The following is a 15,361-nucleotide window of genomic DNA, read 5'->3' on the forward strand; positions in this document are numbered from 1 at the left end:
CTGTTATTATCCTTTGAAGGGCTGGATTTGTGGAAAGATAATGAGTGAATTTGGCTTTGTCGTGCAATACTTTGTTTTCTCCATCTGTGGTAATTGAAAGTTTGGCTGGGTATAGTAGCCTGGGCTGGCATTTGTTTTCTCTTAGTGTCTGTATAACATCTGTCCAGGATCTTCTGGCCTTCATAGTCTCTGGTGAGAAGTCTGGAGTAATTATAATAGGCCTACCTTTATATTTGTTATTTGAACTTTTTCCCTTACTGCTTTTAATATTCTGTCTTTATTTAGTGCATTAGTTGTTCTGATTATTATGTGTTGTTAGGAATTCTTTTCTGGTCCAGTCTATTTGGAGTTCTGTAGGCTTCTTGTATGCTCATGGGCATCTCTTTCTTTAAGTTTGGGAAGTTTTCTTCTCTAATTTTGTTGAAGATATTTGCTGGCCCTTAAAGTTGAAAATCTTCATTCTCATTTTGTCCTGGATTTCCTGGATGTTTTGAGTTAGGATCTTTTTGGATTTTGCATTTTCTTTTATTGTTGTGTCCATGTTCCCTATGGAATCTTCTACACCTGAGATTCTCTGTTCCATCTCTTGTATTCTGTTGCTGATGCTCCTATCTATGGTTCCTGATTTCTTTCCTAGGGTTTCTACCTCCAGAGTTGTCTCCCTTTGTGTTTTCTTTATTGTTTCTATTTCCCATTTTAGATCCGGGATGCTTTTGTTCAATTCCATCTCTGGTTTGGTATTTCTTTCCTGTTACTCTGTAAGGCATTTTTGTGCTTCCTCTTTAAAGGCTTCTAGCTCTTTACCTGCATTTTCCTGTATTTCATTCTTAAAATCCTCCATCATCATCATAAGAAGTGACTTTAGATCCATGTCTTGCTTTTCTGGTGTGATGGTGTTTTCAGGACTTGTTATGGTGGGAGAGTTTGTTTCTGATGATGCCATGTAACCTTGCTTTCTATTGCTTCTGTTCTTAAGCTTGCCTCCTGCCATCTGATTATCTCAAGTATTTTGTCCTCAATATATCTGAATGGACCCTGTCCTTCCTATAATCCCAGTTGATTCATGACTCCTCAGAGTCCAGCTTTCTCTGTGATCCTTTCCTTGTAGACTCCTCTGAACCTGAGATTCTGGGTATGTCAAAGTTCTTGGCAGTCAAGTTCCTCTGAGACCCTGAAATACTGGTGTGACCAAGCTCCTTTTATCTTGGGATCCTGTTGTCAAAGATCCTGGGTGTGTTACAGTGCCTGGAAGTGGTGTCTCCTTTGCGAAGCCTGGAGCTATCTGGTCAGTGGTCCTAAGAACATGTGGAGAGTCTTCTAGGGACCGTGGGGGTGTCTGCCAACTCCTAGCACAAGGTGACCAGGTACTGGCGCCAACAGGAAGGGACTTGTGACCCTGGTCAGGCCAGGTTTTCTGCTTCCCTAATGCTGTCTCAGGTCCCGTGTGATTGGATTGGAACAGCAGTTGTGTTCCACTCACCCGAGGTCCAAAGATCGAGTGTAGAGTCCTCTAGGGGCCTTGGGGGTGTCTGCCGACTTTGCATCCAAGGTGACCCGGTGCTGGCACCGACCGAAAGGGACAATATATTTTAATATTATATTAAATGAAATATTCTAAAGGAGCAAACCCATAGTGACATACATTAGACTAGTGGTGTTTGAGCTTTGTGGAGAAGAATTTGGTCAGGAAGAGTCAAGATGAAAGGATGCAGTATTTTTTTCTGGGGTGATGAATTGATAAAACTGACCTTGTGGGACTGGAGAGGTGGCTCAGTGTTTCAGAACACTTACTCCTCCTCCAGAGGACTCCAGTTTGGTTGCCACAACCCATGCCAGATAGTTCATATCAACCTGTAGTTACAGTCCTACGGATCCAGCAGCTCTGGCCTCTGTGAGCATATGTGCTCATACTGCTGCCACTCACCCTTAATAAAAAATAAATAAAATTGTTTTGTAATTGTTATAAGACAACATGAATATATATTCAAGACAAATTAATTGTCATATGCTTTTATTTATTTATTTTAAACAGGGTATTTTCATGACATCCAGGCTTGCATCAAAGTTGTAGCAATCTTGGTGCTTCAGCCTCCCAAGTGCAGGCATTTTAGGTGTGCTCCCATATCTGGAAAATTACATAATATAAATAAATGATTTGTACATTGTGTGATTATGTCTTAATAAAAGCTAGTATAAAAAGAATTATCAATCAGTTATAGGGTATGATCTTTCATTATATTCTGATTTATAATAATAAATCAAACTATTGAAAGTGAATGTTAAGTAACTGTAGGCTGAAATATCAGTCAACTGGAGTTTTTGATGATATATTTTCTTTCTAATTTTATATTTATTGATTAATACATTGATGTGTTTCTGTGTGCTCCTTCTTTTATTTGCATACTTTTGGGGATATGCAAATGACATACAACATATATGTAACTCAAATAGCAATTGCAGAAGTCAGTTTTCTCCTCCAAACAGTGGGACTTGGGGATTTAGTGAGGGTTCTCAGCTTAGCAACAGGTTTCCTTACTTGCTAAATTGTGGAGTCACCTTTTTAATCTATTTTTAACTTTAAGAATGGGATTATGGTTATGTCAGGAAATTATATTTATCAGTTGGAATGGCAGAACTTGAAAATTGTCGTTTTTACATGAAACTTATCTATTGGAAATTATGATGTGTGTGTGTGTGTGTGTGTGTGTGTGTGTGTGTGTGTGCATGCACGCATGCACACACGCACGTGTATGTGCATGTGCTTGTTGGGAGCAAGTGCTTATACCTACCATGACTTCCAAGTGCAGTGTGGGTTTATGTACCATGTGAATTTACCTGCTGGACCATCTTTCCAGCCTTGGGATTTGTTTTTTCAAAAGATGGAAAAAGGCTCAGTAGCCAGGGATGATGCTTATGCTTGAAAATGACAAGAACATTTATTGTTTTCTGGTGTAATTTCATGTAGATTCAAATTCTTTATGATAAAACCTCCCTGGAATTTCCTCAAAGAACTTCAAAGACAATGGAGGATTGGTAGATCACCCTAGTACAGAAACATGTGGGGAAATGCAGAGGTTATACGTCATGTCAGATACTGGGCTTATTGCTTCTTGTACCCATCTGTGGCCTTTCTCCAAAACAGTGCCCTGAGCACCCTGGGCACAGCTGCTCTTGGGCTTGCAAGTTTCCCAGGAGAAATATGGGCCCATTGTCACTCTTTTTATACTCATCAGATAATGCCCAGAGCTGCTACCTTGCATAAAGAGAGGTTAGGAAACCTCAGGAGAAGGGGATACAACTTTTAATGGCTCTGGGATTTAGTGTCCATCTACCTCCACCACCTCATGATCAATAGTCTCCCCATATTCTACAAGCCCAGATGTCCCAGTATGATCTTAGCCTCAGATGCTTATCAGGGGCAATTTCCTAGATAAAAGCCCCCTTCACTGCTAGCCACTGCCCCATATGGGGCTGTCCTGTCATTGGCTGTCTGGCCCCCTAGCAGGCATGTGGCTATATACTCTTCTTCATGCTCTCTTTGGCTGTCCTTCTGGCTCTGCCCATTCTGGACCAAGAGCCTGGCTGTTGCCAAGACAGAGCCCTCAATTTAACCGTCCTGGAGATGTAATGGTTGGGGGCAGCTTCTCTATTTTTCAGTTCTCTAATGGTACCCTGTCTAATTTTACTGCTCCACCGACTGAACTGCAGGCTTCAGGGTAAGTGCTGTATGCAGGATAGGGGTCTCTTAAAGCTGGGAGCAGCTTTACAAGGTTGTGTGAAGCCTTGGATAAGGGTTTCTTCTCAGACCCAGCTACTTGGCACTTCTTTTCTCTCTGTAGATGAAGTAGCTCTGCTGCTCTCTTTATGCATCACTTCTCTCCATCTTTTTTCTTATCTGTACCAGATTGAAATATACACTGCTCATGGACTGGCTGTAATATATGTACTCCACAGGTCAGGTGTGGATTTTTTTTTTAGGTGTGGATTTTTGATTCTTTTGTATATCCTTTCTTCTTAAATAGGGTCCAGGTATGTGTGTTTATTAAATAAATGATAGTGTAATTAATAGATTTTTCATTAACCATAAGCCTCCATGTTTTCTCTCTACTGTATTCCTTTTGCTTGGTATTTTTTCTAAAAATCTCATGTTGCCTCCAACTCTAAGTAGTCAAAAATGACCTTGAATTTCTACCTCCTGGGATTATAGAAGTGTACTATCACACTCAGTTGATGAGGATCTAACTCCATGAACTGCACCATGTCAACAACCTGTCTTTTCCCATTTTTGTTCCAGCATCCCAAAATATTGCTACACAAAGTATTTCCCAACACAACCTTTATGGTTATTAGTTTTGAGTGCTTTTATTTAGCTAATTTTATTGCAACAATTGCTGAATATTGGTTATGTGACTGTACTTCTAGGACTCATAAATCTGAGCCAGGAGATTGTTACTTTTAGCCAAGATTGAGGAACATTGTGTGACCTGAATCACAAACAGTTATTAAGGGAGTTTTCTAAAGAAACTACCATCATTCTGTATTTAACCAGAAATGCAGGAGACTTTTACTTCTGAATTTTCACATTTAACAATATCTAAATGACTTTTTTGGTGTGTGTGTGACTGTATCTCACTTGGTGATGACTAGTCTGGAATTCCTTGTGTAGTACAGGTAGCACCAAATATGGGATTACAGGCATGAACCACCACACAAGCTTGCCTAGTTTTGGGGACAGTGTCTGTCTGGGTAGATGAGGTTAGTCTAAAAGTCACTATTTGCCTATCCCTTCCTGAGGGCTGGAATTACAGTGTGTACCACCATATTTGGTTACCATATTATTTTTTAAGCCAATGAGTAATAATGTATGTATTGAGTAAAGAGCAATATTTTAAAATGTATACATTATAGAATAATTAACAAAACTCACCAACAAATTCATTATTTGCACACTTATTTTTAATGATTTAAACATTTAAAGTCTAATGTGGGAGGTTGGGAAGGGAGAATCATGAGTAAAGATCTTGAGGGCTGAGGAAGTTCCTGAGTTGGTGAAATGTCTACTATGCAAACATGAAGAGCTGAGTTTAGATTGCCAGAGCCCATGTGAAAGCTTAGCATGTTGAGCATCTATAACCCTGGTTAGGATCAGTGACATGAGAGGATTCCTAAAGATTGCTGGCCAACAGCCTAGCTGAATGGATGATGTCCAGGGTCAGTGAGGTAACCTGTCACATAAAGTAGTATGGAGAGCAGTAGTGAGATGGCTCATGAGGTAAAGTGCTTGGCTTTCAAGCCTGATGGGTGACCTGAATGATCTCCTGGAACTCACATAAAAGTGGAGGAAGAAAACTGACTCAGAACCTTGTGTCCTGAACTCTATGTGTTGTAGTGTGTGTAGGTCTATAAAAATATATGTGCACAGAATAATGATTTGTAGAGGGTGGAGAAGCAATTGAGAATGGTATCTTGATCTCACATCAACCTTTACACCCGCACAGGGAAATACACCCATGCACACCATACATATATACATACACATGCACATGCACACATACCCAACATGGTTGATGGAGATGCTAGAAGTTGACCTCTATCTTATACATGTATGCATACATGTATACAAATAAAAGAAGTTCAAGTCCATTCTCAGATGTGAGTGTGATATCAGACTAAGTGAAATGGAGACTCAGAGTTAAAACAAAAACAAATCTACTATCAGCACTATCATTTTTTTTAATTTAATTAAAATGTAGCAACATCAGTTGGATGTGGTGGCACATGCTTTTAATTCCAGCATTCAAAAGGAAGAGGCAGGTAGATTTCTGAATTTCTGGCCAGAAAGGGAGATCCTGCTGTCTCAACGAGCCCATACATACATCCTTCAACCCTTCCTTAAACACTGTCCATGTATACCCTTCCTTTCAAATTTTCAGCTTATGGCCTTTTTAATTGTATCTGCATAATTATGCAGATACATATATATAAATAAATATAAATATGACCTGTTGAGTAATTTTAATATTGTTTGTATGTATATGTTTAAATTTTTTATTAGACTTAATTGTTGATGATTTCATATGTGGTACATTTAGTTTATTCTCATTCCCCAACCCCTCTTATTTTCCTTCCATACCTGGCATTACTTCCTCCACACTAGAGGTCCCTTTCCCACATTTCCTGTCTTTTTGTTTTGTACCCACTGATTTTAACTGGGGCTGTCCTGTGTGGCTGTAGGTTTAGAATGTCCATCGGAGCCTGGTGGAGTCACCTGTTATTAGAAGAAAATGACAGTCTTTAACCCAAAATACATCAGTTGCCATAGTTCAGCAAGAAAGAGTAAGGCCAAGTAAAGGAATTTCCAGCACATGATTGGCTTTTGACAGGCTCTCATGCATGCAGTGTCTGAGTCATGTCCTGATGGCAGCATTTCACTTCTCGTCCCTGTATCTTCTGGCTTACTTTGAGCATTTCTGAAATAGATGTTAGTTACTAAAAATTGTAACCAATAATACTATCCAATAGATTTCTTTCTTTGTTTTCTTGAGACAGAATCTTGCTATATAGCTCTGGCTATGTGGGTCTGGCTATGTAATCCATTGTGACTACAACACAAAAAGATCCACCTGCCTCTGCCTTTATGGAATTAAAAAAGTGGACCAGCAAAGCAGTTCATGTGATAGATCTTCAAATGTCCCTCCTGTCTTCTGAACCTTTCCATTTGGTTACTGTCTCTGCCTTCCCTCTGGTTCCCCTTTGACTCCTCTGGAATGTTCTCCTGTGCACATCTCTGTACAAGTGTTTGAGATGTACATTTTTATTCAGATCACTTGAGTCACAGTGTTCATTCTTGTTCCATTTACCGCATAATGAGTGATAAATGTGGGCTTCTCTTTCCCTCAGTGCCTCCATGTGGGGCTACCGGGTGGCCCAGAGTTTCGTCTTTGCCATTGAGGAGATTAATAGGAGTGCTCACTTGTTGCCTAATTTGACACTGGGCTTCTCCATTCGAAACTCTGGAGACTCAGTGCATGGAGCCCTNTATGAGACAATGGGCTTTCTCACAGGGCAGGAGGAGCCCATCCCCAACTACACATGCCAGCATGGTTCTCCTCAGGCTGCCTTGGTTGGGGACACACGGTCATCCCTGTCTGTCTCCATGGCCAGACTTCTGGGACTGTACAAGTTTCCCCAGGTGAGTTGCACAAAGCCTTATTCTTTAGTGAATGTGGTGCAGTCTCTTAATGATGACGGTGATGGTCACAGCAGTGAGCAGCTCTGCTGAGGAGCCAGCTTCCCTGAAATATTCTCCATGTCCAACATGGTTCTCTCCTCCATGTATAGATAGTTTAGAGAGAACTATCATCCCCCTGCATTGCCAAAAAAAAAAAAAAAAAAAAAACCAGAGACTTTTTCTATTTAAAAATATTTTTAAAGATGTAATTATTTTTATTTCATCTGTATTGAGTACTTTGCATACACATACACATGTACATATACACTGGTGGCCACAGAATTATGGAGAGCTGAGGCCTAGTTTTGGGAGCCTGGTGATTAGGAGTGTGATAGACAAATGCCTTCCATCCCTTGCAGTTATCTGCTGGGTCTCCTTGCTTTACCAGAAAACAGGCTGTCTTTGACCATCCCACAGTCACTGGAGGTGGACCTTAAGTTTCAATACATGATCCCACTTCCTGTATTTTTTTCTGCTTTATGTTCCACCAACATATGAGGAGGTAAAGATTCCCAGCTACACATCTGCTACTATGGAAGCATATGCTGCTGTGCATATACTACCTACCATATGAATTCTACCTTCTCAAACTATGACCCTAAAGCGCCTCTTCCCCATTCAAGTTAGTTCTTGTCAGGTATTTTGGCCACACCAATGAACAACCATTACTTCAGCTCTTTCATCTTTGGGAAGCGCACACATGCTGTTTCTATGAATAGTGAGTATAAGGTTTTGTTCTCTCTCTCTCTCTCTCTCTCTCTCTCTCTCTCTCTCTCTCTCTCTCTTCCTTCCTTTTTTCTCTCCCTTTCCTTCTTTCTTTCTATGATGCTTACATGCTTCTTGCTGTGACAGTCATATCTGAGATAAACAACTTTGTAGAGAGGCTCTCTTTTAAGCAAAATCTGTCAATAAATTCATGAATTTATTTATATCTATATGCTTGTCTGTGTGGGTATACCTGTCTGTGTCTGTGTCTGTTTATTTGTCTCACTATGTGTGCATGTTGAAGCAGCATCTCTCTGTATAACCAAACCTTCCATTGAACTCTTAGTCCTCTTTCATTAGATCCTGAGTGCTGTGCACTATCATGCCCAGAGCAGAAACATGATATATTAAACAGTTTTTATAGAACTTCTTAGCCTCGCATGGTGGCGCACGCCTTTAATCCCAGCACTCAGGAGGCAGAAGCAGGCAGATTTCTGAGTTCAAGGCCAGCCTGGACTACAAAGTGAGTTCCAGGACAGCCAGGGCTATACAGAGAAACCCTGTCTGGAAAAAAAATACTTCTTGTATTCCAATGTATAGGTCTACAAGATAAGCTTCAGTTAAATTCCAGGGACTGGAGAGATGGCTCAGAGTTAAGACCATGGTCTGCTCTTGCAGAGGACATTAGTTTATTTCCTTAGCAGCTCACATCTATCTTTAAATCCATTTCCACCAGTGTGACTCCCTCTTCTGTTCTCCAAAGACTGCAGACAAACATGTGATGCATAATAATCAATACAGGCAAAACCCTCATACATGTAAAATAATAAGAGTTTGAGTTTCAGAGAAACAATCAACTGTTTTTAGTATAAGTTACTGTAATATTTCTATTAAAATATACTTTTTCAATTACTTGTGTGTGTTTCATGGAATAGGTTGGCATGACCATTTTTATGCGATTGAGTCAATTGTATCCTTCCATTTGAACCAACAAGAGACTAGGGTTTTTGTTTTAAGATTGTATAACTATTATAGATTTTGTAGTAGCAGGAGCAGGTTTTCAACACATATTGTGAATTATATCCAGATCTGTGCACATAAATAAATAAATAAATAAATACCTAGTTGTCACATCTCCAAAAACTATCTCTTTTGAGAACATTGAACCACTATTTCCTCAGCAAATCGACAAATCAGACTCCTTTTTCTTTCAAACATGGAAAAGCACACAATGGTGGTTTGATAAGAGCCCATAATTTATTGGCAGCCAGGAAGCTCATCAGGTAGAAGTGCTTGCTACCAAGCCTGATTACTTGAGTTTATGCTCCTGGAACCCAGCTGGTGGAAGAAGAAAAGCAGTCCTCCATAATTTTTTTCTGACATCTATATATGCATCACCAAAGGCACACATACACACACATATACACACACACAGTAGCATCAAAACACAAAAATTAAAAAAAAAAACAACTCAACAACTGTGTGCAAACCAGAGAGTCAAACCAAGCCTACCCAAGATTCAGAAGCAAAATATGAAGGGGCAGTGGAAAGGACAGATACTGAGAGGAGGACAAGAAGAACTATGGTTCTGGACTTCACTTCAGGAGCCACAGGGCTGTAAGGGATGACCAGCCATTGAGGAGCACATAGCTGGTTGGTAGAATCAGCACAATCCCAAAGCATGATATTCAAGTGCTTTCATGAATATCTTCACATTTTAGATTTTAATATACTCTTACCTGTATGTGTATATGTCTCTGTATATCTATGACACAGTTACCAGGGGAAGCCAGAGACAGCATGAGATCTCCTGGGGCTGGAGTTATAGATAGTTGTTAGCAACCTGATATAGGTGTTTGCAATCTAATTGAGATCCTCTACAGGAAGAACAGGAGCTTGAACTTCTGAACTATCTCACCAGACCCCTTCTTCTCACAGTCAAACTGACCATCAGCTTTTACCTGAGTCCGGGATCTCATGCATTCTCATATTGCCTGGCTCTTCCTTGACAGGTCAGTCATGGATCATCACTACCCAGCTTGAGTGACAAGATCCAGTTTCCATCTTTTCTTCGGACCCTGACTAGTGACCTCACATCCTCCCATGCAGTCACCCAGCTGATAATTCACTTCCAGTGGTCCTGGGTGATCATTCTTGCCCATGATGATGACTTTGGGCAGCAGGCCAGCTCTCTGGCCACACAGATGCTGACCCCAGCTGGGGTTTGCATTGAATACCACCTCCATGTCCCTTCCCATCAGTCCTTTTCTAAAATTGAAGAGACTATCCAGAAGATGCAGAAATGTACAGCCAGGGTTGTTCTAGTTTTCTTAAGCAATTCAAATTTCCAGCTCATTCTACATGGCTTATTGGCTGCTTCTGTCTCAGGACAGGTGTGGGTAAGCAAGGACACTCTGCACATGGTACTTGCTCTAACTATTCCAAACATTTCCCAGGTGTTGCAAAGCACATTTAGCCTTTTGCCTCATAGCAGCAGGGCTATTGGCTTCCCTGAGTTCCTTGCTCACCTGCGCCCCAGCCAGACCCCAGAAGACATGTTTATAAAGAAGTTCTGGGAGTTCACCTTTAATTGTACATGGCCCTACCAAAATAGCACAGTGACAGAAGGTGTCCAGTTCTGTTCAGGGAATGAGAGTCTGAAAAACAAGCCACATCCTTTCCCAGAAGTGAGTAAAATTGATGCTGCTTATGCAGCTGTCTACAGCATCGCCCATGCCCTACATGATATGATATCCTCTGAGCACCAGGATGGGAAATGTACAGACTCCCAGGACTTTCAGCCCTGGCAGGTAAAAGACGTGTGTGGGATGGATGATTCAGGGGTGACAGGGAGCAGGAACAATGGTTTTTACTAAGCTATAGAGGTATAGCAGACCATATGTTTCATCAAGGATGTCTCATCCTCTCAACTGACAGGCATCTCAGAACCTGCATTGGATAAAATATCATGCTGTGTGTGTGATCTCAGGTGATCCCAGTCCTTACAGATAATATTACATTTCTCTACTGTCCCAAATTGGAGTTTTCATAAACAGAGGATGATTTTTAGTATAGGTATGATGCAAATCAGAATTTCTAACAGATAGCAAATGTCATTGGTTAGTTGGTTGGTTGGTTGGTTGGTTGGTTAATTGACTGATTAATCAGTGTAGAATCACATGTGTGTAGGCATTCAGGCCCATGTGAAGGATATTCACAGGTGTGTACATACATGTGGGAAGGTCTGAGGATGATATGAGAAATTACCCTTCAATCACTCTTCTACCTTTTTCTTTCATACATGGTGCCTCACTCAAACCCAGCAGTTATTGAAATGGCTCATCCTGCTAGCCAGTCTACTTTGAGCATGTCCTGTGTGCACTCCCTGAAGCTGTCATTAGCCTTCTATCAGATGTAGGGTTCATGAGATTCTTTTCCCAATCTGTATGTTGCCATTTTATCTCATTAACAGTGTCATTTGGTTTCATGAAATCCCATTTGTCAACTGTTGATCTTAAAGCCTGAGCCATTGGTGTTCTGTTCAGGTAATTTTTCCTGTGCAAATATGTTCAAGATTATTTCCCATTTTCTCTTCCATTAGATTAAGTGTATCTGGTTTTATGTTGAAGTCCTTAATCCACTTAGAATTGAGTTTTGTACAAGGTGATAAATGTGGACCAATTTGAATTCTTCTCCATGAAGACCACTAATTAGGCCAGCATGATTTGTTGAAGATGCATACTATTTTCCACAGGATGTTTTTTACTTTTTTGTCAAAGACCAAGTGTCAATAGGTGCGTAGGTTTATTTCTGCATCTTCAATTCTATTCCATTGATCAACTGTCTGTCTCTGTACCAATACCATGCAACTTTTATCACTATTGCTCTGTAGTTCAGCTTGCAGTCAGGAACAGTGATTCCCCTGGAAGTTCTTTAGTAGTTGAGAATTGTTTTCTCTATCCTGGGTTTTTTGTTTTCCCATGGGAAGTTGAGAATTGTTCTTTCCATGTCTGTGAAGAATTGTGTTGGAATTTTGATGGGAAGTTCATTGGATTGCATAGATTGCTCTTGGTAAGATTGACAATTTCACTATGTTAATCCTACTGATCCATGAGCATGGGAGATCTTTTCATCTACTGAGACCTTCTTTGATTTCCTTCTTCGGGGACTTAAAGTTCTTGACATACAGATCATTCATTTGCTTAGTTATAGGTACACCAAGATATTTTATATTATTCATGGCTGTTGTGGAGGGTGTTGTTACCATAATTTCTTTCTCAGCCCCTTTTTCATTTGTATAAAAACAACTACTGATTTGTTTGAGTTAATTTTATATCCAACCAATTTGCTGACATTGTTTATCATCTACAGGAGTTCTCTAGTAGAATCTTTGGGGTGACTTATGTATACTACCATACCATCTACAAATAGTGATATATTAACTTCTTCTCTTCCGATTTGTTTCCCCTTGATCCACTTCACTGAGTAATTGCTCTATCTAGAATTTCAAATATTATAATGAACAGATAGAGAGAAGTGGACAGCCTTGTCTTGTCCCACTTAGTAGAATTGCTTCAAGTTTCTCTCCATCTAATTTCTGTTTGCTGTTGTTTTGCTATATATTGCCTTTATTATGTTTAGATATATGCTATGAATTAGTGATCTCTCCAAGACTTCGAACATGAAAAGATGTTGGATTTTTTCAAAGGATATTTTGGCATCTAATGAGATATTCACATGAATTTTTGTGTGTTTATATAGTGGATTATATTGATGGATTTTTATGTATTGAATCATCCCTGCATCCCTGGGTAAATGGAGAATTATAATTTTGATGTGTTCTTAGATTCAGTTTGCAATAATTTTGAGTATTTCTGAATTGATATAAGCAAGATGGGTCTGTAGGTTTCTAATTTGTTGGGTCTTTGTGTGGTTAGGTATCAGAGTAATTGCGGCTTCATTGAATAAATTAGTTAGTGTTCCTTCTTTTCTATTTTGTGGGATAATTTTAGGAGTATTTGTATTAGCTGTTTTTTTTTTTTTTAAGGTCTGGTAGAATTCTGCGCTAAAACTATCTGTTCCTTGGGCTTTTTTGGTGGAGAGGTTTTTGCTGATTACTTCTAACTCCTTAGATGTTATGGGACTGTTTAGATCATTTTCTTGATCTTGATTTAATGTACATTTAGGTACATTACATCTGTCTACAAAGTCATTCATTTTGTCTAGTTTTCCAGTTTTGTCAAGTATAGACATATGTAGTAAGATCTGATTTTTTAAAATTTCCTCGGTTTCTGTTGTTATGTCTCCCTTTCCCTTTTTTATTTTGTTAATTTGGATACTTACTCTATGTCTTTTAATTAGCTTAGCTAAGGATTTCTCTATTCTATTACTCATTTTCTCAAAGAACAAGCTGTTGATTTTGTTGATTCTTTGTGTTGATCTCTTTGTTTCTAATAGGTTAACTTCAGCCCTGAGTTTGACTTTTTCATTCTGCCTATTCCTTTTGGATGTGTTTGTTTCTTTTTGCTCTAGAGCTTTCATTTCTACTGTTAAGTGGCTAGTATAAGATCTCTCCAATTTCTTTATGAAGGCACCCAGTGCTATGAATTTTCCTCAGTGTTAACTGCTTTCGTTGTTTCCTATAAGTTTGGACATGCTGTCTTCATTTTCACTGAATTCTAGAAAGGCTTTAATTTATTTCCTCCCTTACTAAGTTATCATTGATAGAGAGTTGTTCAGTTTTCATGAATATGTGAGCTTTCTGCTGTTTTTGTTGTTATTGAAGTCCATACTTAGTTCATGGTGATCTGATAGAATGCATGGGATTATTTCAATCTTCTTGTATCTGTTGAGGCTTGTTTTGTATATGATTACATGGTTAATTTTGGAGAAGGTACCATAAGGTGCTGACAAGAAGGTATATTCTTTTGTTTTATAGTGAAATGTTCTATAAATATCTGTTAAATCCATTTCATTCATAACTTCTATTAGTTTCACTATGTATCTGTTTAGTTTCTCTTTTGGTGATATGTTCATTGGTAAGAGTGAGGTGTTGAAGTCTCCCACTATTATTGGGAGGTTCAATGTGTGTTTCGAGATTTACTAAGGTTTCTTTTATGAATGTGAGCACCCTTGCATTTGAAGCATAGGTGTTCAGAATTGAGACTTCATCTTGGTGGGTTTTTCTTTGGTGAGTATAATGTATTATTCCCTGTATCTTTTCAAAAATTTTGGTTGAAAGTCCAGTTTCTTTATTGGGGACATTTGCTTAAAAAACTTTTTTCCAACACTTTACTCTGAGGTATTGGATGTCCATTGTCACTGAGGTGTTTCTCATATGCAACAAAATGCTGGGTCCTGTTTACTTATCCTGTTTACATATGTGTCTTTTTATTGGGGAATTAAGTGCATTGATGTTGAGAAATATTAAAGACCAATGATTGTTAGTTCCTGTTAATTTTGTTCTTCAAGGTGGAATTATGTGTGTGTTCCTCTTTTGGGGTCAGGGGTTGTTGTGGAATGATTAATTTCTTTTGTTTTATTGGGTGTAGTTACTCTCCTTCTGCTGGAGTTTCCTTATAGTATCATCTGTAAGGCTGGATTAGTAGAAAGATATTATTTAAATTTGGTTTTGTCATGGAATATCTTGGTTTCTCTATCTATGTGATTGAGAGTTTTGTTGGGTATAGTAGCCTGGGCTGGCATTTTTGTTCTCTTAGGGCCTGTATGACATCTTTCCAGGATCTTCAGGCTTTTAGAATCTTCATTGAGAAGTCTGGTATAATTCTGATAGATATGGCTTTATATACTACTTAGCCATTTCCTCTTATGAATTTTAATATTCATCTTTCTTTATTCTGTGTATTTTGTGTTTTGATTATTGTGTTGTGATGGAAGGATTTTTTTCTGGTGTAATCTATTTGTGTTCTGTAAGCTTTTTTGCATTTACAGCCATCTCTTTCTTTAGATTAGTAAGATTTTTTTCTATGAATTTGTTGAAGATGTTTTCTGGGTCTTTGAACTGGGAATTGTCACCTTCTTCTATTCCAATTATTCTTAGGTTTAGACTTTTAGGAGCTTTTTACACTTTGTATTTTCTTTCCCTGGTGTGTTGATATCTTCTATAGTATATTCTACACCTGAGATTCTCTCTTCTATCTCTTGTATTCTGTTGGTGGTACTTAGATTTATACTTCCTGATCTCTTTACTAGGTTTTCCATCTCCAGGGTTGCCTCTTTTTGTGATATTTTTTAAATTTTTTATTAGGTATTTCGCTCATTTACATTTCCAATGCTATCCCAAAAGTCCCCCATACCCCCCCCACTTCCCTACCCACCCATTCCCTTTCTTTTGGCCCTGGCATTCCCCTATGTTGGGGCATATAAAGTTTGCAAGTGCAATGGGCCTCTCTTTCCAGTGATGGC

The 15,361-nt window shown here is 39.0% G+C and overlaps 1 protein-coding gene across 1 annotated transcript in view; it reads left to right on the plus strand.

Moving 5' to 3' along the window:
• Nucleotides 1-6,907: 6,907 nt before the first annotated feature.
• LOC110297373 (vomeronasal type-2 receptor 26-like) overlaps nucleotides 6,908-15,361 on the plus strand; it is a 23,462-nt gene continuing 15,008 nt past the window's right edge. The window contains exons 1-2 of the mRNA XM_021166128.1: nucleotides 6,908-7,192; nucleotides 9,949-10,746. Of these exons, the coding sequence (XP_021021787.1) occupies nucleotides 6,908-7,192; nucleotides 9,949-10,746 (1,083 nt within the window). The remainder of the gene's footprint in view (nucleotides 7,193-9,948; nucleotides 10,747-15,361) is intronic.

The sequence above is a fragment of the Mus caroli genome, chromosome 7, assembly GCF_900094665.2.
Source record: "Mus caroli chromosome 7, CAROLI_EIJ_v1.1, whole genome shotgun sequence".
Classification (NCBI taxonomy): Eukaryota; Metazoa; Chordata; class Mammalia; order Rodentia; family Muridae; genus Mus; species Mus caroli.